This window comes from Pholcus phalangioides, unplaced genomic scaffold, assembly GCF_987345545.1.
Source record: "Pholcus phalangioides strain wild (caught in Gottingen) unplaced genomic scaffold, Ppha-v1.0 ptg000003l_1, whole genome shotgun sequence".
Taxonomy (NCBI): Eukaryota; Metazoa; Arthropoda; class Arachnida; order Araneae; family Pholcidae; genus Pholcus; species Pholcus phalangioides.
In genome coordinates this window covers 57628781-57647225 of record NW_028301596.1, presented here as the reverse complement: position 1 = coordinate 57647225, position 18445 = coordinate 57628781, and the positions used below count along the sequence as shown (strand labels likewise).

The window sequence follows — 18445 nt, the reverse complement described above, 5'->3', positions numbered from 1 at the left end:
GAAAAAGATGCCCATAACAAATATGGATGTCATATATTTAAAAAATACAGCAACCCAATTAAAAATGCAATTACAAACAATATATACATGATAAAATATTATAAAATGCCCATAAAGAATACTTATAGTTGTGTGTCTCTCTTATTCTCAGTATGGATAGCTTCTCAATTTACCCCAACATGTTTATCATATTTCTTTTTAGATGTCAATTGTGTTAGAATTTACTACCTCTGGGGGTAAGCTATTCCATTTAGTAACAACCCTATTAGAGAAAAATTCTGTGTGACACCATAACCTAGAATTGTCTTTTACCAAATTAGAAATTCTCCTTGATGCAAAATTATGATCTTTTTTTGTTCAGTGTCAATTTGTTTTTAAACTACATATGACTTATAGTACCCGGAGACTGTATGAAAATTTAAATTTAGTTCTCTAAGACTACTGGTTAAGGAATAATCTATTGGACAGTGATTAGTTTGAAGAATCAAATTAAAAATGATTGAATTTTGTTGAAATATAAGCAAACTTGGCTAATTCAAACTTGGTTAATTCAAATTTTTTAGGTAACTCAAATATTGGAAATTCTCCTTGAGTTTCTTATTCGTTATAATGTTGAAATTACTTGTTTAATTTGATTTTTTCCTCATGATTTGAATAATTCTGAGTTTGATTCAAGCAAATGTGTTATTTGCAAAATTTCTCTTTTCACAATTCCTAACTAGCTTTTACTCAGACTTTTCTTTATTCTGTGGTTTACTGATCTTTTCCAGAATGTAGCATGTAGTCTTCATTTAAACATTAAAAAAAATAACAGTATACAAAAAAATCTGAACATTTTTGGTTCTGAGAAGCAATGATTTTCATACCAGTTTCACACATTGATAATTTACACTGTAGCTGGTGTTTTACAGAATCTCTGATCTAAATAGCACTGGCCAATTGCAGATGAAAATGCTACTACTCAGGAAATACGTTTGTGTGTGTCTGTGGTAATTTTCTTCTAAGACAGAATTTCAGCTGGAGTGCTGAAATCCCAGTGACTTTTCTGGTAAAGCGTATTAAAGATTCATCTTTCTCTAACATTATTGTTTGTTTATTCACTTGTTCAGCTGTAAAAAAGTAGTGGTTAACTTTACGGATGTGGACATTGGTTAAAAAGTGGGGAATAAAGTCATATTGAATTTTCTCCTGAACTGAGGTGCTGCCAACATCATATACAATACACTATATAGGCATAAGTCTATGTTCACTTTAGAGGTCGAACTAATCTAAAGGTCGAAACTAATCTAAGAAAACAACAGAGTTCTCCCTATTCCAACAATTGCAGAAACTATGGACATGTTAAAAGTAATAAGGCTGTTTAAAGCTCAGAAATTGCATCTTTTATTCTTTAAATCTTGAAAATTTTGTGCAATGTTTTAGAGCATCCAAAAGAAATTTACAAATTTATGAATGAAATAATTTCCATGATCATTTATGTTTAATACAAACAATAGTTGCAACAAAAAGAAAGTTAGTGCAGTAAGTGGTAACATTCAATATATTTTTCATAATTTTCACAACTTTTTGATGTTTTTATGAAAGTGTAGTCATCCTCTATATTGATGGATTAGATAATTCAAACTTTTTGCTGCCCCTTTGAGATCTGAATTGACCAGGTTCGACTGTACATGTTCACTCATGTGTATATACCTTTTTTCTCTATTAGATTCTATCAACCAACATAGCTGAAACAAGTATTACTGTTGAAGATGTGGTTTATGTGATCGATAGTGGGAAAGTCAAAGAAGTAAGTTGAAATTTACAGTACACTTTTAAATAATCCTTTTTTTCTTTCTTTTTTTACGTTGTTTTTGTGCTTGTACGTTCGTTTTTTGGAGTTTGGAAGTAAATTGTGATATACTTCGAACTAATACGGTCTTTTTTATTTCACGAACATATGATACTGGGAGTAAATTGTTCTGCTTTTATTTAAGCCTAGCTTGCAATTGCAACGTAAAGTAGTATTTAATATACATCTACTGGAATAGTTAGGGTTAAGATCGAGATGACGGACGAGTGTTCTTTGTCGCCTATTGGAAGCAAGGTCTTCAATGGTCAGTTCTACAAGCATTTGGATGAAATGACCCTCCTGTTCAAAAGAGTCTGTGATGGGAAAAGGGCAGAGGCAACCGAGAGAGACCGGTTTTTCGTGCTGAGGAATGAAATGATAAAGCTGTATGAAGAAGTCCATGTCGTAGGAAATGAACGTTCTTCATCGAAGGTTTCTATCACTGTGCCGCCGCCTAGTTTCAGAAGTTTGAGGAACGTTTTAGTAGACTAGAGGGCATTGCCCAGATCATTCCCGGAATGCGGTCAGGGATAGCTAACTTGTCAAATGCTATGTGCTCAAAAGTGAGCTCATCTGGAGCAAACAATTGTGAATCATTGCCAGAGCCTGTCGCTACTGCTTCGTGTGCACAAATATTGACTGATACTTTGAGGGAAAAGGAAAATTTGTCAAATATCAACACGTTTCGGCCAGGCCACCCTCGCTTGAAAGTGGATGAAAATAATCAAGTACCACTTAACCGTTTTCAGCGATCCAACATCGCAACTGGGACTGATCTGTGTAATGAATTCAGAGTGGGAATGTCTATGACGTCGCAGGTGCGTGTAGTGCCGATGGTTCTCAGACGTCGGTTGCTGGTGAACAGATTTTCTCCAGAGACATCTATCTCTGACGTACGTCGCATACTGCAGGCCACGGAACTCGAGTATGACTGCGTTAAGCTGAATACAAGGAACTCAAACAACTACGCATCTTTTGTACTAACCACTGTCGATAGTAATTGGGATTCATTGAGTGATTCATTCCACTGGCCATCTGGTATACACATCAGAGAGTTTTTTGGTATTCCCAGATATCTTCTGGAGGATCCGGCTGGAGATTGTACTATAACTTGTTCAGTTGGTCGATTTTCCCACGAAAGGGGAAAACTTCTTAGATGTTCTGTTTGCTACCGATCCTTCAGTGATCTATGACGTATATGCACTTCCATCCTTCTGTAACAGTGATAATCCATCGCACTTGCTGATACACTTCTTATTGCATATTACAACAGGATTAGATTGCCAATCAACACTAAATAAACTATTACAGTGCAGATTATCCACGATTATCAACTATTGTAAAAGATTTGCAGAACCCAGTACTGGCTGGAACTATCTCAGCTGCGGATGCTTTGCCAGCTCTATTTCTGCAGTCTCGTGAACATGTTCCCCGTCAAATGAGATTTAGGAAAAAAAGAAAAGGTTTTGCAAATGCTAAACAATAGGAAATTGCATGCTTGGCGTCAATATAGATCAATACCTGGTCAAACCACCAACGAACAATACAAGGTCATGACTAGGAACTATTTGCCGCTGTGGTGGTCGAGTGGTTATAGTGCGGACTCGTGATGCGAGGATCCGGGTTCGAACCCCACAGTGGTGGTCGGCTGAAGTTGGTTTTCTGTGGTTCCCAACTTCAAGGCGCAAATGCGAGCCGATCTCCCCGTTAAAAAGTCTCGCCACAGAGAGCAACAGTCCTACAACGGTAAATCATTCACCCATAACACTTCACTCATAGTTAGAAAAACTGGGGACAGCACTACACATAACAAGCATTACACAGAAACAAAAAAAAACTTTACGTCAGGTTGCACTACACGTACACGCACATTCCCGCATGTACCGATTCGTTGGGGGGTTCCGCGGGGGGGGGGTGCATTTGGGGTGTAGCAGTAGTAGGTAGGGACTCCAAAAAATGGCTCGGGGATCGATGATGTTCTGTAGTCAGCCACCTCGTTGGGCAATTTGCCTGTTGTGGCGTTGTATTTGTATTTGTATTTGTATTTATGCAAATTATGTCCAAGAGAAAGAGAGTTTACATCTCCTCAACCTCTGTAAAAATCAAGATTGGAACTTTTTCCCCCGAGATGTCCGCAGTAGACTTCGTGTATCCCGGGACATACCAACGCTAACTGTGAATGGTATCACGATAACGGAAGATTATGAGAAAGCAAACGTTTTTGCGGATATATTTTCTTGTTCATATAATTTCAGTTGTTCCAGTTACGACCATCGTTATCATGGCCATCCCTTCTTTTGTGACATGTTCAACACTCAGACGATAAAAGCCATTATTGCTTCTCTTCCTAGTCTCTCATCTTCCGGTCCTGACAGAATACCCAGTTGTTTCCACAAACCTCGAAAAACCACAGAGGTCGTTTACTAAACGAATACCTGGCATGAGCAGTCTATCTTATTGCCAGAGACGCTGCAGATCTGAAGATGTGCTACAAACTAGTCCACCAAATTGTTTATCTACCATCAAGAGAACCTTTCTTTGAGATCATAGACAGGCGAGTTAACCTACGTAGGCATCGCTTCCAAATAAGAATACCAACGGCTAGAAGGGATTGCTTTTTCCACGGATATAGATGCCGTGTGGCGAGAATATGGAACAGTCTCTTCCATCGGAACTTGTATATGCCTCCTACGCAAGATTTGCTTCCGCTATTGAGGATTTCGACCTGACTCTGTATGCGAAGTGCTTCCCATTCTGACTATTTTTTTTTTCTTCCAGTATTAGTGCATTTCATGCCTTCTGAGGTTATTCTAAATAAATTAATAATTATAAGTAAATAGAAACAAACTTCATGATAGGTTCACAACACAAAGACCCACATTCCAACCTTTACCAATTTATTAGCAGTTCCGTAGAGTTATATGGACGAGGTGCATGTGTGCACTGACAGGCAAAAACATTGTCCATAAAAAAGGGGTTACCATTAATTAGGGGTTTGAAATGCATATTTTTATCATAGAATGGGAAATTATTATTTGGCTATAAAAGATGGTAGACCATTAAGAGGGTTTTTACTGTAGTAAAGTGCCATTAACCTATTCCCATCCAAAGCAGAATAGTGGGAGAAATTGTGTTTGTGAGTGCCTCTTATCATTGAAATCAGAACTGCCTGCGCAATACATAAAAACTTGTTTCTTTATTAACGCTTGGTTAATATGGGATAATGAATTCAGAGGAAGGATGCGATTTGGCTAATTTGATGGCAAAGTATTAAATGGCTTTTATAATTTGATGTAAATTATAAGAATTAATGCAGTCAAGTTTTGGTATAATGAAATTGATTCGTTTCATCAAAAAATAGATGAAATATAAACATAAGTACAATAGAAAACTTTGGATTATCAATGCCTCAACTTTTAATTTATCAAAGTTATGAGCAAAGAGGTAATTTTCTTAAAATGCATGAATTTGTGAACAAATATTTGATTTATGAAATAAAACAAAAAAAAAAACTCATTTAACAAATAAAAAGTTCAGTATAGTACATTCATTATAAAATTACCTGATCAGAGAGCATAGACATATATTTTTCACGGATCATCTCTACCTTATTAAAGATCTTATTGACCATCAATGTCTACTTGAGTTGTTTTTTTTTTTTTTTTAATTCCCTTTAGAGCTTCATGCTATCAAAAGTTCCACTTTAAAAAAAAAAAAAAAATGAAGGCGCAGTAGCCCAGGTCGATAAAATACTCGCCTAAAGTACCAAACGATGTTTAGAGGTGTCGTGAGTTCGATACCCGGTTCGTCCTTATCAGAAAACTTTCCCGACACACGGGTACAACAAAAAAACGCTGACTCGACCGCAGCAAAAAATTTCTACCGCAGGGAGTCCCCCATCAAGGGGTTAGCACACCAACCTCTCGATGAGTATAAAAAACAAGCCTGCAGTTCGGAGTTGGCAAAAAATTGTAGGTCCCAGTCTAATTAGCCCTCGTGTGCAGAAAATGACCGTGGTGCGACAAAAATTATCACTGATCAATTTTAAAAAAAATCGAGGTTGGTTGTGTTGACAAAGCTGCAAGTTTTGACTTCTTTATGCCTTGAATCACGTGGTAGATACTGATATAATGAAATTGGTATAATCAAATTTGTCTTTACAATAGCTAACAGAGATGATACCAATTTACTCTATTTGCTTTGCGAAATTCTGGAGATATAGCATAAAACAGTTTCATCATAAATTATAGGCCGCGAGCCTGATGCTCAGACAGGAAAAGATATTAAAACCAGAGGGGTATCATTAGATTTGTTTCAAAAATGCCTATCGGACCATATTATGAAATTTTATTTTTCATTGAGAACCTCTTAAGATGTAGAAAACAATTCCATCACAAATCCGGGCTGTGAGCCTGATGCCCAGACAGGAAGAAGTATTAAAACCAGACTGGTATCATTAGATTTGCTTCACTGAAAGCTATCCGTAGACATCAAAAACACTGATATATTCAAAAACTTCCTGAGATATGACCATTTAAATTATTTTATTATGAAACTTTTTGCAAATGCGCCTGATATCGTCAGATGATTTAAAAAAACGTAGTCACATCAAAACAAAATATTTTTTTTAAATTTACAGAAAACTTATGATGCTTTACTGGGTACAACTCAGCTAAGAACTGGTTGGATATCAAGAGCCAGTGCTGTTCAGAGACGAGGTCGAGCAGGCAGGTGCAGACCAGGAGTATGCTACCATCTTTTCAGCCGTGCTAGATTTTCAAGTTTTCAGAAATATCAAATCCCTGAGATCTTGAGGGTTCCCATTCATGAATTATGTCTTCAAGCTAAGTTATTAGCTCCAACGAATATGCCTATTGCTGATTTTCTTGCAAGAGCTCCTGATCCACCACCTTTCATGGTTACAAGGAATGCAGTTATGTTACTAAAGGTATGATTTTTTTTATATTTATGTGTGTTACATTTACTTGTATGCACACGCACATGTTGTTGCATATCATGTTTTACTTTTTAAATTGTTAGGGATATAATTTGTGTACAGAGTTAGAATGAGGCATTTCTACACTTTCTTTTTAATAAAATTCTTAAAAACGGGTGATAGCCCCCCCCCCCTTCCCGTAAGGTCAGAACTAGGAGAGGGCAATGGAAATAATTGCCTGAGCAAGAAATTTTATGAGAATAAAACCTGTTTTAAAGTAATTTTGTTTACTTTACCCCCCCCCCCGAGAAAATCCTTGTTGACTTTTAACAGGCCTTAATTAATCCTGTTGACTTTGAGAAATTGTAGTACGGCAGAGCTGGACAAATCTTTTGCCTGAAACGCCCAAGGCATGTATTTTTTTTCAAACATGCGTACTTGCTAGCATAAAAAATATTAATTCTGGCATGTATTATTTTAAGTCAGGCATGTAAATTTTTGTAGATTTGTCCAGCCCTTTAGTGCACTCATGAATGTTGGTGATAGGTCCAGAGAAATCTGTTTTTGTTGCGACATTATTTCTGGTATTCTTGTGGGATCTCAACCATATATTACACTATTTCAGACTGGTACATCAAGTTTAATATTTGCAGACTTACAGTAGCACTCAAAAGTCTTTTAAATTCTCATACCAGTTTCAGACAAAATCTAACTAATTCAACGTGTGTATACATTTTTAAAATGCAGTACACTCTAGCATTCTCAGTATGTCTGGTCCACAGAGAATGGGAAAATCCAGGCACCCAGTTGTCAATAAGAAATTTTCGTAAGGTTTTACTCATTTGTTTTATTATGTTTGCATTTCATTTTTATCTTTTTTTGTTATTTGAAAAATCCTTTTATTGAAAATTTTAGTAAGTTAGTTTATTCTTTTCTTCTATTAACTGCTTTAAAAATGTTTGTTTCTGTAGAATTCATGCATTTTTTTTTTTTTTTCCTTTGCTTTCCAGAGTATTGATGCATTAGATCCATGGGAAGAACTGACAGAACTGGGTTTGCATCTCTTGGATCTCCCACTTGAGCCACAACTGGGAAAAATGGTTCTCTTCGCTGTTGTTTTGAAATGCCTGGACCCAGTTTTAACTATTGCATGTACGCTTTCATACAGAGATCCATGTAAGATTTTTTTAAAACCCTTTAGTGCTGAAAGGTTATAAAACTTTTTTTTTTTCATGCAAAATTTTTGTACAACCACTTTTGTATCATTTTTTATTCCATTATGAAAAAACTGAAGTTGAGGTGAGCCAAGTTATCAAAAACTAGTAGTCTGTTTGCCTAGCGGGTGTCCTGCACATGAGTTTTAGCGTTTTCCAGATCTAACGATATTGATTCTTAGAGGGATGATGGAATAGAGGAAGGGTTGAAGTTATACAGATACAAAGTACCTTATGTATGGGTTAGTGAAGGGGTGCAGTGGAAACATTTTTCTGAGAAAGGGACTGGGATGAGACAAATAAGTGTGAAGACTCTATTCTATATACAGTAAAGCCTCCTAACAATGGCCACTATTAGGAACGTGAAAATTTGACCACTATTGGAAAGTGACCATTATTGGCAATGGCCATTTCTGAAAAAAACTAAAATTTGTGATCTATATAACATGTAAAACGATAATCTGATCTGTAATTGATTATGATAATTATTTAATTGATTACATTAGAATGTATATGAGATTATATTGATATTTTAATACTCTTCTAATAATTGATTAATCGCCAGGGCTACAACTAATAGAGGAATTAGGCAGGTTTAGTTCCCTGGATGGAGGACCAGAGGGATGCCAAAATGTATGCTTGCCCCGGCTATCCAAGAATGTAGTTGTGGCCCTGTTAATAACTCTACAGTACTATTTCAGCATCCTAAAATTTAGGCTTGCAATGCTGAGGTAGAGTACAACAGAAACAGCTTGACAAGAAAAACTTATATGGACCAAGACAGTGTACTAGCAACCCTCAAATAGTTCTTTATTCCCAACCATGATCTAGACCATGCATGCTCAACCCATGACGTGCTGGCCAACTGCGGACTGATGTGGCCCGCGATCTCAAACCTAATTTTTTAAGAAGAAATAAAACAGTTCTCTACTACATTCTCAGATCACTTTAGTGACCCCACAGCACATTTACTTTATCACTTAGGTGACCCACAAGGCACATTCCCACTCTAATTAAGTGGTTTACAGCACATTTTCAAATCACTTAAATTATCAGCAGCACATTTACAGATAGTAAGTAGCCTGCGTTTTCCTTCTCCACTATCTGCGGCTGTTTGGAAATTGTTGTTTGGAGGTTACCTATAAGTTTATGGGGCACATTTGGTTCCAACAAAATTTGACCGACAGCCTGATGTAATTCAAACCTGCCCCCCCCCCCATTAATACCTACACAGCTCCACCCTCTGTCACAGTCATCTCTGTACAATCAAAAAGATCACAGTAACTTTGAGCCCACCACCACTGAAAATGTCCCCCACAAATGTGGATGAAATATCAAGAAAGCATAAGCATCAGCAGGCTCATCAAACAAGAAGGTGGGGAGGGGAAGGTAGTTTACACACATAACACCTCTACTTCCCCCCCCCCTTTCATATCTGTATTTATTAGATGCCTTGTGTAATCTTGTATACAGTAGCGCTCAAAAGTCTTTTGACAAATGCAATAATGCTTGTGCGCTTGCTCATTTGCATTCATTTCAGCGTATATAAAGCAGAAGGAAAATGTTTATCAACACCTGCAGCTGAAATTTATTTGTTTGGGGTTAATGAGTTTTTATTGTCTAATTTTTGTTTTTGGCCAGATCGAATCTCGTACTATAAATCAAAATTATATTTTGGTAAATATAGTTTAATTAAATATAATAGAGAACCTCAATGTCCACTAGGTGAAAAACCTTGGGAATTTAATTCGAAACAGGGAGTGGGGAATTTGAGTATCACACACACATGTAAATTCAATAGTTTTTTCCAATTGTACGAAAAAAGAATAGAGAAAATACCTAAATGACCACATGGAATCTAAAGGGTTTGCAATGAATAGTTGATTCATTCTACTTTATTATAATGCCCATGGCATGACAGATTTGGCTTATTTATTAGTTGTTAGCATTTTTGTTTGTGTCAAGACTTGACCAACAATACAAGTGATTAATTTTTTTTTTTCCTGATTTTACAAAGTGTAGATGAGACATTTTTAGGTATTAAACTAAAGGTCATAACAGTCTGTAATGAGATTCAGTGTTTGTGTTTCATAGGATAGATATAATTTAAAAATTCAATTACGAAATTTGTAGACCAATAGACTATTGAGACTTTTGAGTTAAGCATCAAAACATTTTCTTGAAAGTGTTTTTTCCCCCTTGCTTTATCATAATCTTTTCACTACCTTTCCAGTTATGCTGCCTGCTCAGCCATCAGAAAAACGATCAGCTCTAATGGCAAAGAAAAAATTTGCTTGTGGTACATTTAGTGACCATTTGGCACTTCTCAGAGCATTCCAAGTATGTTTGTTCATAATTAGCTGCAATATATTTTTATGCACTCAAATTTTATTTTTAGTTTATGAGGATTCTTTTTTCTTCTCATTTTGGTCCCAAATTTCACAATAAAGCATTTCTAAATACAGTCAAACCTCGATATTGAGGTTCTATTGTATTTTATGTGTTATATATACAGTCTGTCCTGCTTAATCAAGTAACGGATATCTCACTTAAATGGATAACATTTTTCTTATACCTCCTCATATAGGCAATGTTAAAATTCCATGTCCAATATAATCATTTCAACAACTTTTCCTCGCTTAATCGAATACTGTATTATGCTTCACACATCAACTGTTAATACACGTTAACCACTATACATATAATTTTGTTGAATGAAACATTTGGAATTGATGGAAAATATGTTACTAAGTTAAGATTTAAAAAAATGTATACATTTGAGAGTAGGTACTGGTCTTCAAATATTCAAGTTGTCTTCAATACGTACATTTAATTTTATTTTGATTCTCTGTTGAACCAATAGATGGCGCTAACTTTCTTAATTAAAGTAAAAATCTTACGTATATCGTGATCATTGTAATTAAATATTTTCATTTAATTTTTGATGTCTGATTTATTTGAAAAGCTTAATTAATGCTCATCCTTCATCAGTTTTCATTATACAAACTATACTAATATTGTAAAACTGCCATTGAATTGTTCCCCACGCAATCAGATACCCTGCTTAATGTGATATTATGTGCTTGAATCGTTGATATCAGATTAAGTGAGGCCGACTGTTGACTGTGTATGTATATATATTTATATATGCAAGAGATTATATATGCAAGGTCAAGACAAACAATTTTTACAATGGAAACAAATGTCTCAAATGATTTAAACAATTTAGAATTGCTATGTGACTGAAGCTGGTTTGTGGTGAAGTAGTAGTGTTACGTATTACATGTTCAATGCAAGAGTTCCTAAAGTTACTTTGGGGGTGAGCGAGAAAAAATATTTTTTCCTCCATAATTACCGGCGAATGGAAAAAATAAATTTTCCTATTGCTCCTCATGATGTGAGCAAGGTTGTTTTTTTATGGGAACTTCTGAAGTGGGTGGATGTGTTCCTGTCCCTCCCTCCAATAAGTGGGTTGTGGTTTTGGATTCCATAAGAAAAAAATGTTTGCCTTGATGCATCACTCATCTCATTTTGGCTGTGTAGCATTACGTGAAACCCTGTATATTTTTTTTTCTTTCAGGCTTGGCAAAAAGCAAAATCAGATGGCTATGAACACAGTTTTTGCTCTAAAAACTATGTTTCTTCTGCTACAATGGAAATGATCGCTGGAATGAGAAGTCAGTTACTTGCTCAGCTGAGAGCATCAGGTTTTGTACGTTGTAGAGGAGGTACCAGTGATCTTAGGGATTTGAACACCAACTCAGATGCATGGCCTGTAGTTCGAGCTGCAATATGTGCAGGAAGTTATCCAAACCTGATAAGAATTGACAGAGAAAGGCACAATCAGCTGATTACACAGTAAGAAGTTATTTCCTTCAAATATCCTAATTATATATATATATATATATTATTATCAAAAAAAATAAAAATATATATATATTAATTATATATATATATATATATATATATTTAAAAAATATATATATAAAAATTAATTAAATTTTCTCCAATCAAACAAAAATCAATCATATATTGACAGCAAAATAATAAAGGATCTTTGTTTTATTGATATTTATTATTTGGTTTGTGCCTTTATTATAATTTTGATAATTAATATATATATAACAAAGATCCTTTATTATTTTGCTGTCAATATATGATTGATTTTTGTTTGATTGGAGAAAATTTAATTAATTTTTTTTTTGTGATGCATTAGAATAAGCTAAAATTATGACTGAGTAGTAGTCATTTTTAAGTGTTTTCATACATTTTTATAATTTACATTTAAATTTTTATCCTTATTTTCAGGTTTGCAGAAACGTTTATTTCTTTTTTTCTTTTTTTGTTTGTTTTGTTTTGCTTTTTGAACATGCTTTGGCCAATCTCCATTAAAATTTTCAAAAACAAGAGTATTGTCTCTAACCCCTAAGATAGAACTCTGATTTAACAAAGCTTTAGTTTACAATTTTCTCAATATAGTAAAAAGAAATTCAATGTCCCTGTGTTTATAATATCTTTGATCATCTTAACAAAGATTTTACAATTTCTTTAATCTTGAACAAAAATGTTAGTCCTGTACAACATATTAAATCAAGATTTTACTTTATTTGGTTTTTGTTATTTTCATTGTATTTTTTTTTTTTTTTTTTTTCCCCAGTAAGCATATACTGAATTTCTTGCTTAAGTTTTTATAACTCCCTTCAATTTTATCCATTTATTTTTATAGACGAGAAAATAAAGTGAGATTCCACCCATCATCGGTGCTGAATAAATTCCCCATATCTGGAAAAGAAACAATAAGCTCAATGCACAGTGAAGTGTTGTCGTCTCTTCCGAGTGAATGGTTTATTTATGAAGAGCTTTCTCGTGTGGGAAGAATGTGTCATGCACATTGTTGTACATTAGTATCGCCAGTCACAGTTGCTCTATTTTGTGGGCCAGCGAAATTACCCATTGACACCGTATATGAATCAGTTAATGGTGAGTAATTTATTTAGTCACTAATGTATGTCTATTTTATGTAGTTTTTCCATTTGATCGCATGAAGAGTTTATTTTTAACAACCAGACATTTCATTTGAAACTGCAGGAGATATAATCAGTATTTAGTCTGGCTTTATTTCATCCGAGACCTTTGGGTGCTGTAGCCTCGGTCATATGAATGCATGAAGAGTGGAATTTCATTGTCAATAATCAGTCAATGGTATTTGAGACTTTTTGTTCAATTTATTTAAAAAAACTAAAACATAGACTCAGATTTTTCTGACACATGAATAGCAAGACAGATCAAGTCTCGTATCATACAAATTCCAAACTTTTATTAGTGTATAGCAAGGGTCTTCAACCCGGGTTTTCAGGGGTTTCCTAACTATGAGTGAAGTGTAATGATTGAATAGCTTATCATTTCACTCATAGTTAGGAAAAAAAACTGGTGGCAGATGGTCGAGCACTACACATAATCGTTACACAGAAACAAACTTCACGTCAGGTTTCACTACACGTACACACACATTCCAACATGTACCAATTCGATAGAGGAATATGGATGAGGTGCATGTGTGGTTTAGTAGTAGGGGTCTTCAACGCATGGCCTAGGGGCCACATTTGGCCATCTGAGCTTTTTGTCGTGGCCTAGAGATCATTTTCAGAAAATGGTTAGGAACATTTAAAAATGATTAATTTTAGAAATAATGAAAGAAATAATTCTAGAATTAATGAAAGAAAGATTGAAGAGCCCTGGTATATAGTGTCAATGAGTTATATGATAAGATGGGTTTCTGTGCAGACTTCATTGTTTTGCAGATATTTATCTGCTTATAAATGTTGATGGCAATGAGTGGAACATCTGAATTGTTGATATTTTAATTAATTTAATTTTTACAAATCCGGCAATTTCAGGGGTTATAAGAAGGCGGCCAGAAGAAAGTGATAGTGAAGACGATTCTGAAAGTGATAATCAAAAGACTACTGTCAAGTTGGATGATTGGGTATCTTTCAAAGTTGATCCAGAGGTGAAAGAAATTAATGTCTTATTTTTTTCATGTAAATCCTAATCATATATTTCATTCAAGGTTGAGTATTTTTTCCAATGATATTATGCTGTAGTTCAGACGCCTGAACATAACCAGCCATTTCATTTGAAACTGCAGCAGATACACAATCAGTATTTAGTAATGTTTTATTTCATCTGGAGGGCTTTTAGGTGCTGTAAGTCTCTGTCAATAAAATATACACACCTACTGTACCAATGGATGTTCAAAGGTGTCACAAATTTGTTGTCAATTCATCTTTGTCAAAATCTTTCCTGACACTGAGATACAACAGAAACAGTGATCGAATGACCACACACAGAACATTGCACTATTAGAGCATGGCGCAAGATGTTTGTTCTTGTATGGCACAGTGCGGTGCAATTGGCGCAGAGTTCCCACCCCTACAAACTTCATCCATCTAGTTTAAATTGTTGCCACCGAGAATGTAATAGTATTTAAAAAAGAATCCATGCTGTGTGTTTATACACAAATCAAGTTGAATGACATCATCTATTTTTTCAAGAGCCGAAATGCCAGCCATATTCCAATTGGTTCAAAAACAAACAAGTTCTCTGCTATAAATAGTTCAGGAAGACACAACATCGTCATATTCATTCATCCAGCATTCATCGAATGACTCATTATAACATTGTGTGCAGCTTCGAGTGTTGAGTGTAATGCTCTTCACATTAACGTACTAACATCATACGATGTTGATGCAGTTTACTAACAATGGTCAGTTATTATCTTCAAAGTAAAGCACAACATACAATTCTGACTGGTCCAGTTAGTCAGCACGTATAGTAATCATGTTCTTCACTGATTAATTCATCAATTTTGTAATGTTCTAATTGTGATGAAGTGGTTTGACTTGAGTATCAGACATTTTCCTGTAAGATGTGATATACGTCTTCTTGTCAACGAGTCTGTCTTCCATGGTTCTCTTAGAACTTGCTGCGAATAGTGATGGCCATCATCATTTGGTGAGATCATTGAGATGATCTGTTGTTCGTTCATCTACTGGTCTACTAATGTCTTGATGTCTTCATGTGCCACATTCTTAATGCGCTAATCTCTCAATTGTGATCGTGAACTCTCATCGTTTGAAGTAAATTAATTTCCCGATCACAGTCTGATCCTACAGAGAAATCGTGATTTCTTAGGTTGAGTGGATTGTCATCAATGTAAACTGGTGAGATTATTTTTTTTATATTGAGATCCCACAAGATTGCACATGCTTTGTGAAAAATCGTATAGGACGGAATTGCAGATCGCTGGTCCAAATTATGAAAATTTTTCAGAGATTGTTGGAACCCCCCAATCACCCAAATCTGTGAAAATTCCAGCTATAATATCCAGAGTTTTGAATCTACTAAAATGTGTCATGTGGTTATCATCGGCAGTTGCTGTCATGATAATTTCCTGTCACAAAAATCCGGATTTGACACCCGGTTCAAGAAAAAACTATCCATGTGATACCTATTTTTCGACATCCCTGATCATTTTTTGTTCTTTTGGTTAACAAAGCTTTTTTTTTTCTCCCTCCCATCTTGGATTTAGTGCCCCTTCTAGAGTAGTGTCCTGTGCAGCCACGCAGGTTGTACGGTCCAAGAGCCACCCCCAGCATTGGTGCAGATACACATTTTTTTCCCCATGGAACCCCTTATTATATTCTACACATTTTTGCTATAGGAGGGTGAATAAGATTTTCATGTTCAAGCAGCAAATTGTTGCTGCCTAGGCTTTCAGTATGTATGTGTATATTTTGGAGAAAAAAAAGTCAAATAATTGATATAATTTCAGTAATGCTTGCTTTAGCAGCAACAGATACTTCCGAAAAATTTTTAAATCGACTTCAATTTGTACAGGAAATTTATTTAAAATTATCCATTCAAACCATTTGTGACAAATTTTGAGCATTTTAGGGGAAAATAACCCCTTATATATTGTTGATATAGTCAGTTTTTAGTCCTGCTCTATTTTCAAAATTTCTGCTCCAAAAATGAAAGTTTGCTGCTCTAAAATGGACAAGTGGCACTTATATCCCTTATGTATTGACCATAAATGACAAGTAGCTGTATCAATATTTGCAAAAATCTTAATCACCAGCTGTGCACTTACCATAGAGTATATGCTTTTGTTATTAATATAAATCTACTTCAATATCTATTTTGCAAAAAGGTAAAGAATCAATGTGAATCACTTCTTTCATTTGTGGCAGAGTTTTGCCATTCACATTGCCAACACTTATATAACTATAAAAACCGGACTCTACGGATGTTCTGGCACCAAATATTTTCTAATCCATTAAAATCTACAAGTTTGCATTTTTTAGTAAGCTTCCCATAATATTTAGTATCTAATATCTTTCAGTTTTTAATATTTATACCCGTTAATAAAATTTAGTTCAACCTATATGATAACTCATTTCTAAGAAACATCGTTTTAGAAGTCAGATCAATATAACCAAGCATAGGGTTGGTTGCAAAAACATGATTTGAATTTGGATCGGAGGGTTTTTCAATTAAACACTGAAATTTTCTGGATTTCACATTCATTTAATTGTGAGATAGACATGTATAGAAAATACTGTCCCACAATTTAAAATTAATTTAACTGATTAGTGTCATTTCAAGGCACCACTGTATATATGACTGTTTGATGTTCAAAGAAACCATTTTTTAATGAGGACACTTTCAAAGTTATTTTTATTTATCAGCCGCTTAGTAGGACTTTATGCCAGTTTTGGTCATTTGTTACATGTGAGATAAAAGTTTTCTATGTTATGGTAATTACTTCTATAAGAATTTTTCATTGTGAAAAACTGAATATCACTGGTCTTTTTTTGTAGACAAATTCATTTTCTAATGTTTATTTCAAAAATGTAATCAATTTTGAGTTTTTTTTATTGACATTCCTGCAAAATATCATATGTTGAAATTCCCTTCTTTCTTTGTCACTAAAAGCTTCTTCACACATGTTTCCCTGTTCTGTAAAAATGTCGTACACTCTGCCTCAAAAGATTATAGAATCTCATAATTGTTTTTTAGATGAATGAAAATAAATGCCCCAGTGTTTAAAAAATATTGTTCAGTGAAGCCTGTATAAAACGGAATGTCAAGAGACAAATCATTTTCTATTCCAGACAGGTTTCTGTTTTATAAAAGTTCACATAAAAATATATGCAGTGATTAATTTCTATCATTTTGTCAAACTTGAATTTTAAGAATATCATCCTAACTACTATAAACTGACAAGTATTAAACAGAGACTTTAACATATGCCTATTATTTTGAGGTTTTTTTTTTTTTTTGGGGTTTGCTGTTTCAACTTATTATACATTAGAAATTTCATATTTAGTGTGCTAATTAGTTAAACTTCAGTATAAAACGTTCTCCTGAATAGCAATAGAATGAACACTTACTTTCTTCAAAAATGAAAAATTTTTAATGTTTAAAATGAAAAATTGAGAAATATTATATATATTATTATATTGTGTATCTACTTAAAAATATAACAATGAGATCAACAACCAATAACATCTGTGAAAGAAAGATTCTACATCTCTGTAAGACTTAAATTTTGCTTTTGTTTGGTTTGCCCCTATGAACTCCATTCTTGTAATCAAAATTCCATATATGATTCTTGCGGCTGGTGCATGAAAACCTCTGCAGTAGCCAAAACATGGTATCACTAAATTGTTTTTTTTAACAGTATATATCAGTCTCCTTTGCTTATTCCTCTCCCGAACTACTCTTTAAATGGAAATTATCAACATTTTCTCTAGAAAAAAAAAGTTTCCTAGCAAAGGCCACTATTTCCATCATAGATGAAATGCTAAAAAGGCTTTAACTAAATTGTGAATAGTTAATCCGCTTCCACCCAAGTCGAACTTCTTTCTTCCAGAACCAATACAAATGGATAATAAGCATTCATCGTTTTTACAAGAAGTCACCGAGAGAGTGTTTTCCTAGCAAAAGGAGGATCAGTACGGCTTAACTTTCTCCCATCCAAAAGGCAAGAACTTGCACTTGACCAAAAATTCTTTGTTTCAGTAAGCTTTTTTTATATATAAAAATTGGCAGAATATGCTTTTTTTTTCCATCTCATGCAATGTCCGTCAGATAAGTTTCACTGTATAGACGAGATGCAATACTCATTTGAATGGAAAAAAAAATGTACACCAAAATAAAAAATTTAAATATAGAATAATCAAATACATTATAATTTCTAACAAACACATGTTAATTAATAACCAATAATTTTTCCATTAGTTTGAATGACATCAAACAAGCTATGCTACACCAAGAAAAACTGCGAAAAACTTTGTAGAAGTTGCGAGTCAAAATTATAACATTTAGCTTCAAGATGTTCACTGAGTTGAACAGTTGTTTATTGGAGTAGACTTTATAAGTTGTTATGCTCCACACATT

At 34.4% G+C, this 18445-nt stretch overlaps 1 protein-coding gene across 1 annotated transcript in view; it reads left to right on the top strand.

The window, feature by feature from the left end:
- LOC149089004 (3'-5' RNA helicase YTHDC2-like) overlaps positions 1–18445 on the top strand; it is an 88957-nt gene that overhangs the window by 34491 nt on the left and 36021 nt on the right. The window contains exons 16-22 of the mRNA XM_089251251.1: positions 1709–1789; positions 6471–6779; positions 7778–7943; positions 10215–10321; positions 11562–11839; positions 12708–12961; positions 13879–13991. Coding sequence (XP_089107377.1) covers positions 1709–1789; positions 6471–6779; positions 7778–7943; positions 10215–10321; positions 11562–11839; positions 12708–12961; positions 13879–13991 — 1308 coding nt within the window. The remainder of the gene's footprint in view (positions 1–1708; positions 1790–6470; positions 6780–7777; positions 7944–10214; positions 10322–11561; positions 11840–12707; positions 12962–13878; positions 13992–18445) is intronic.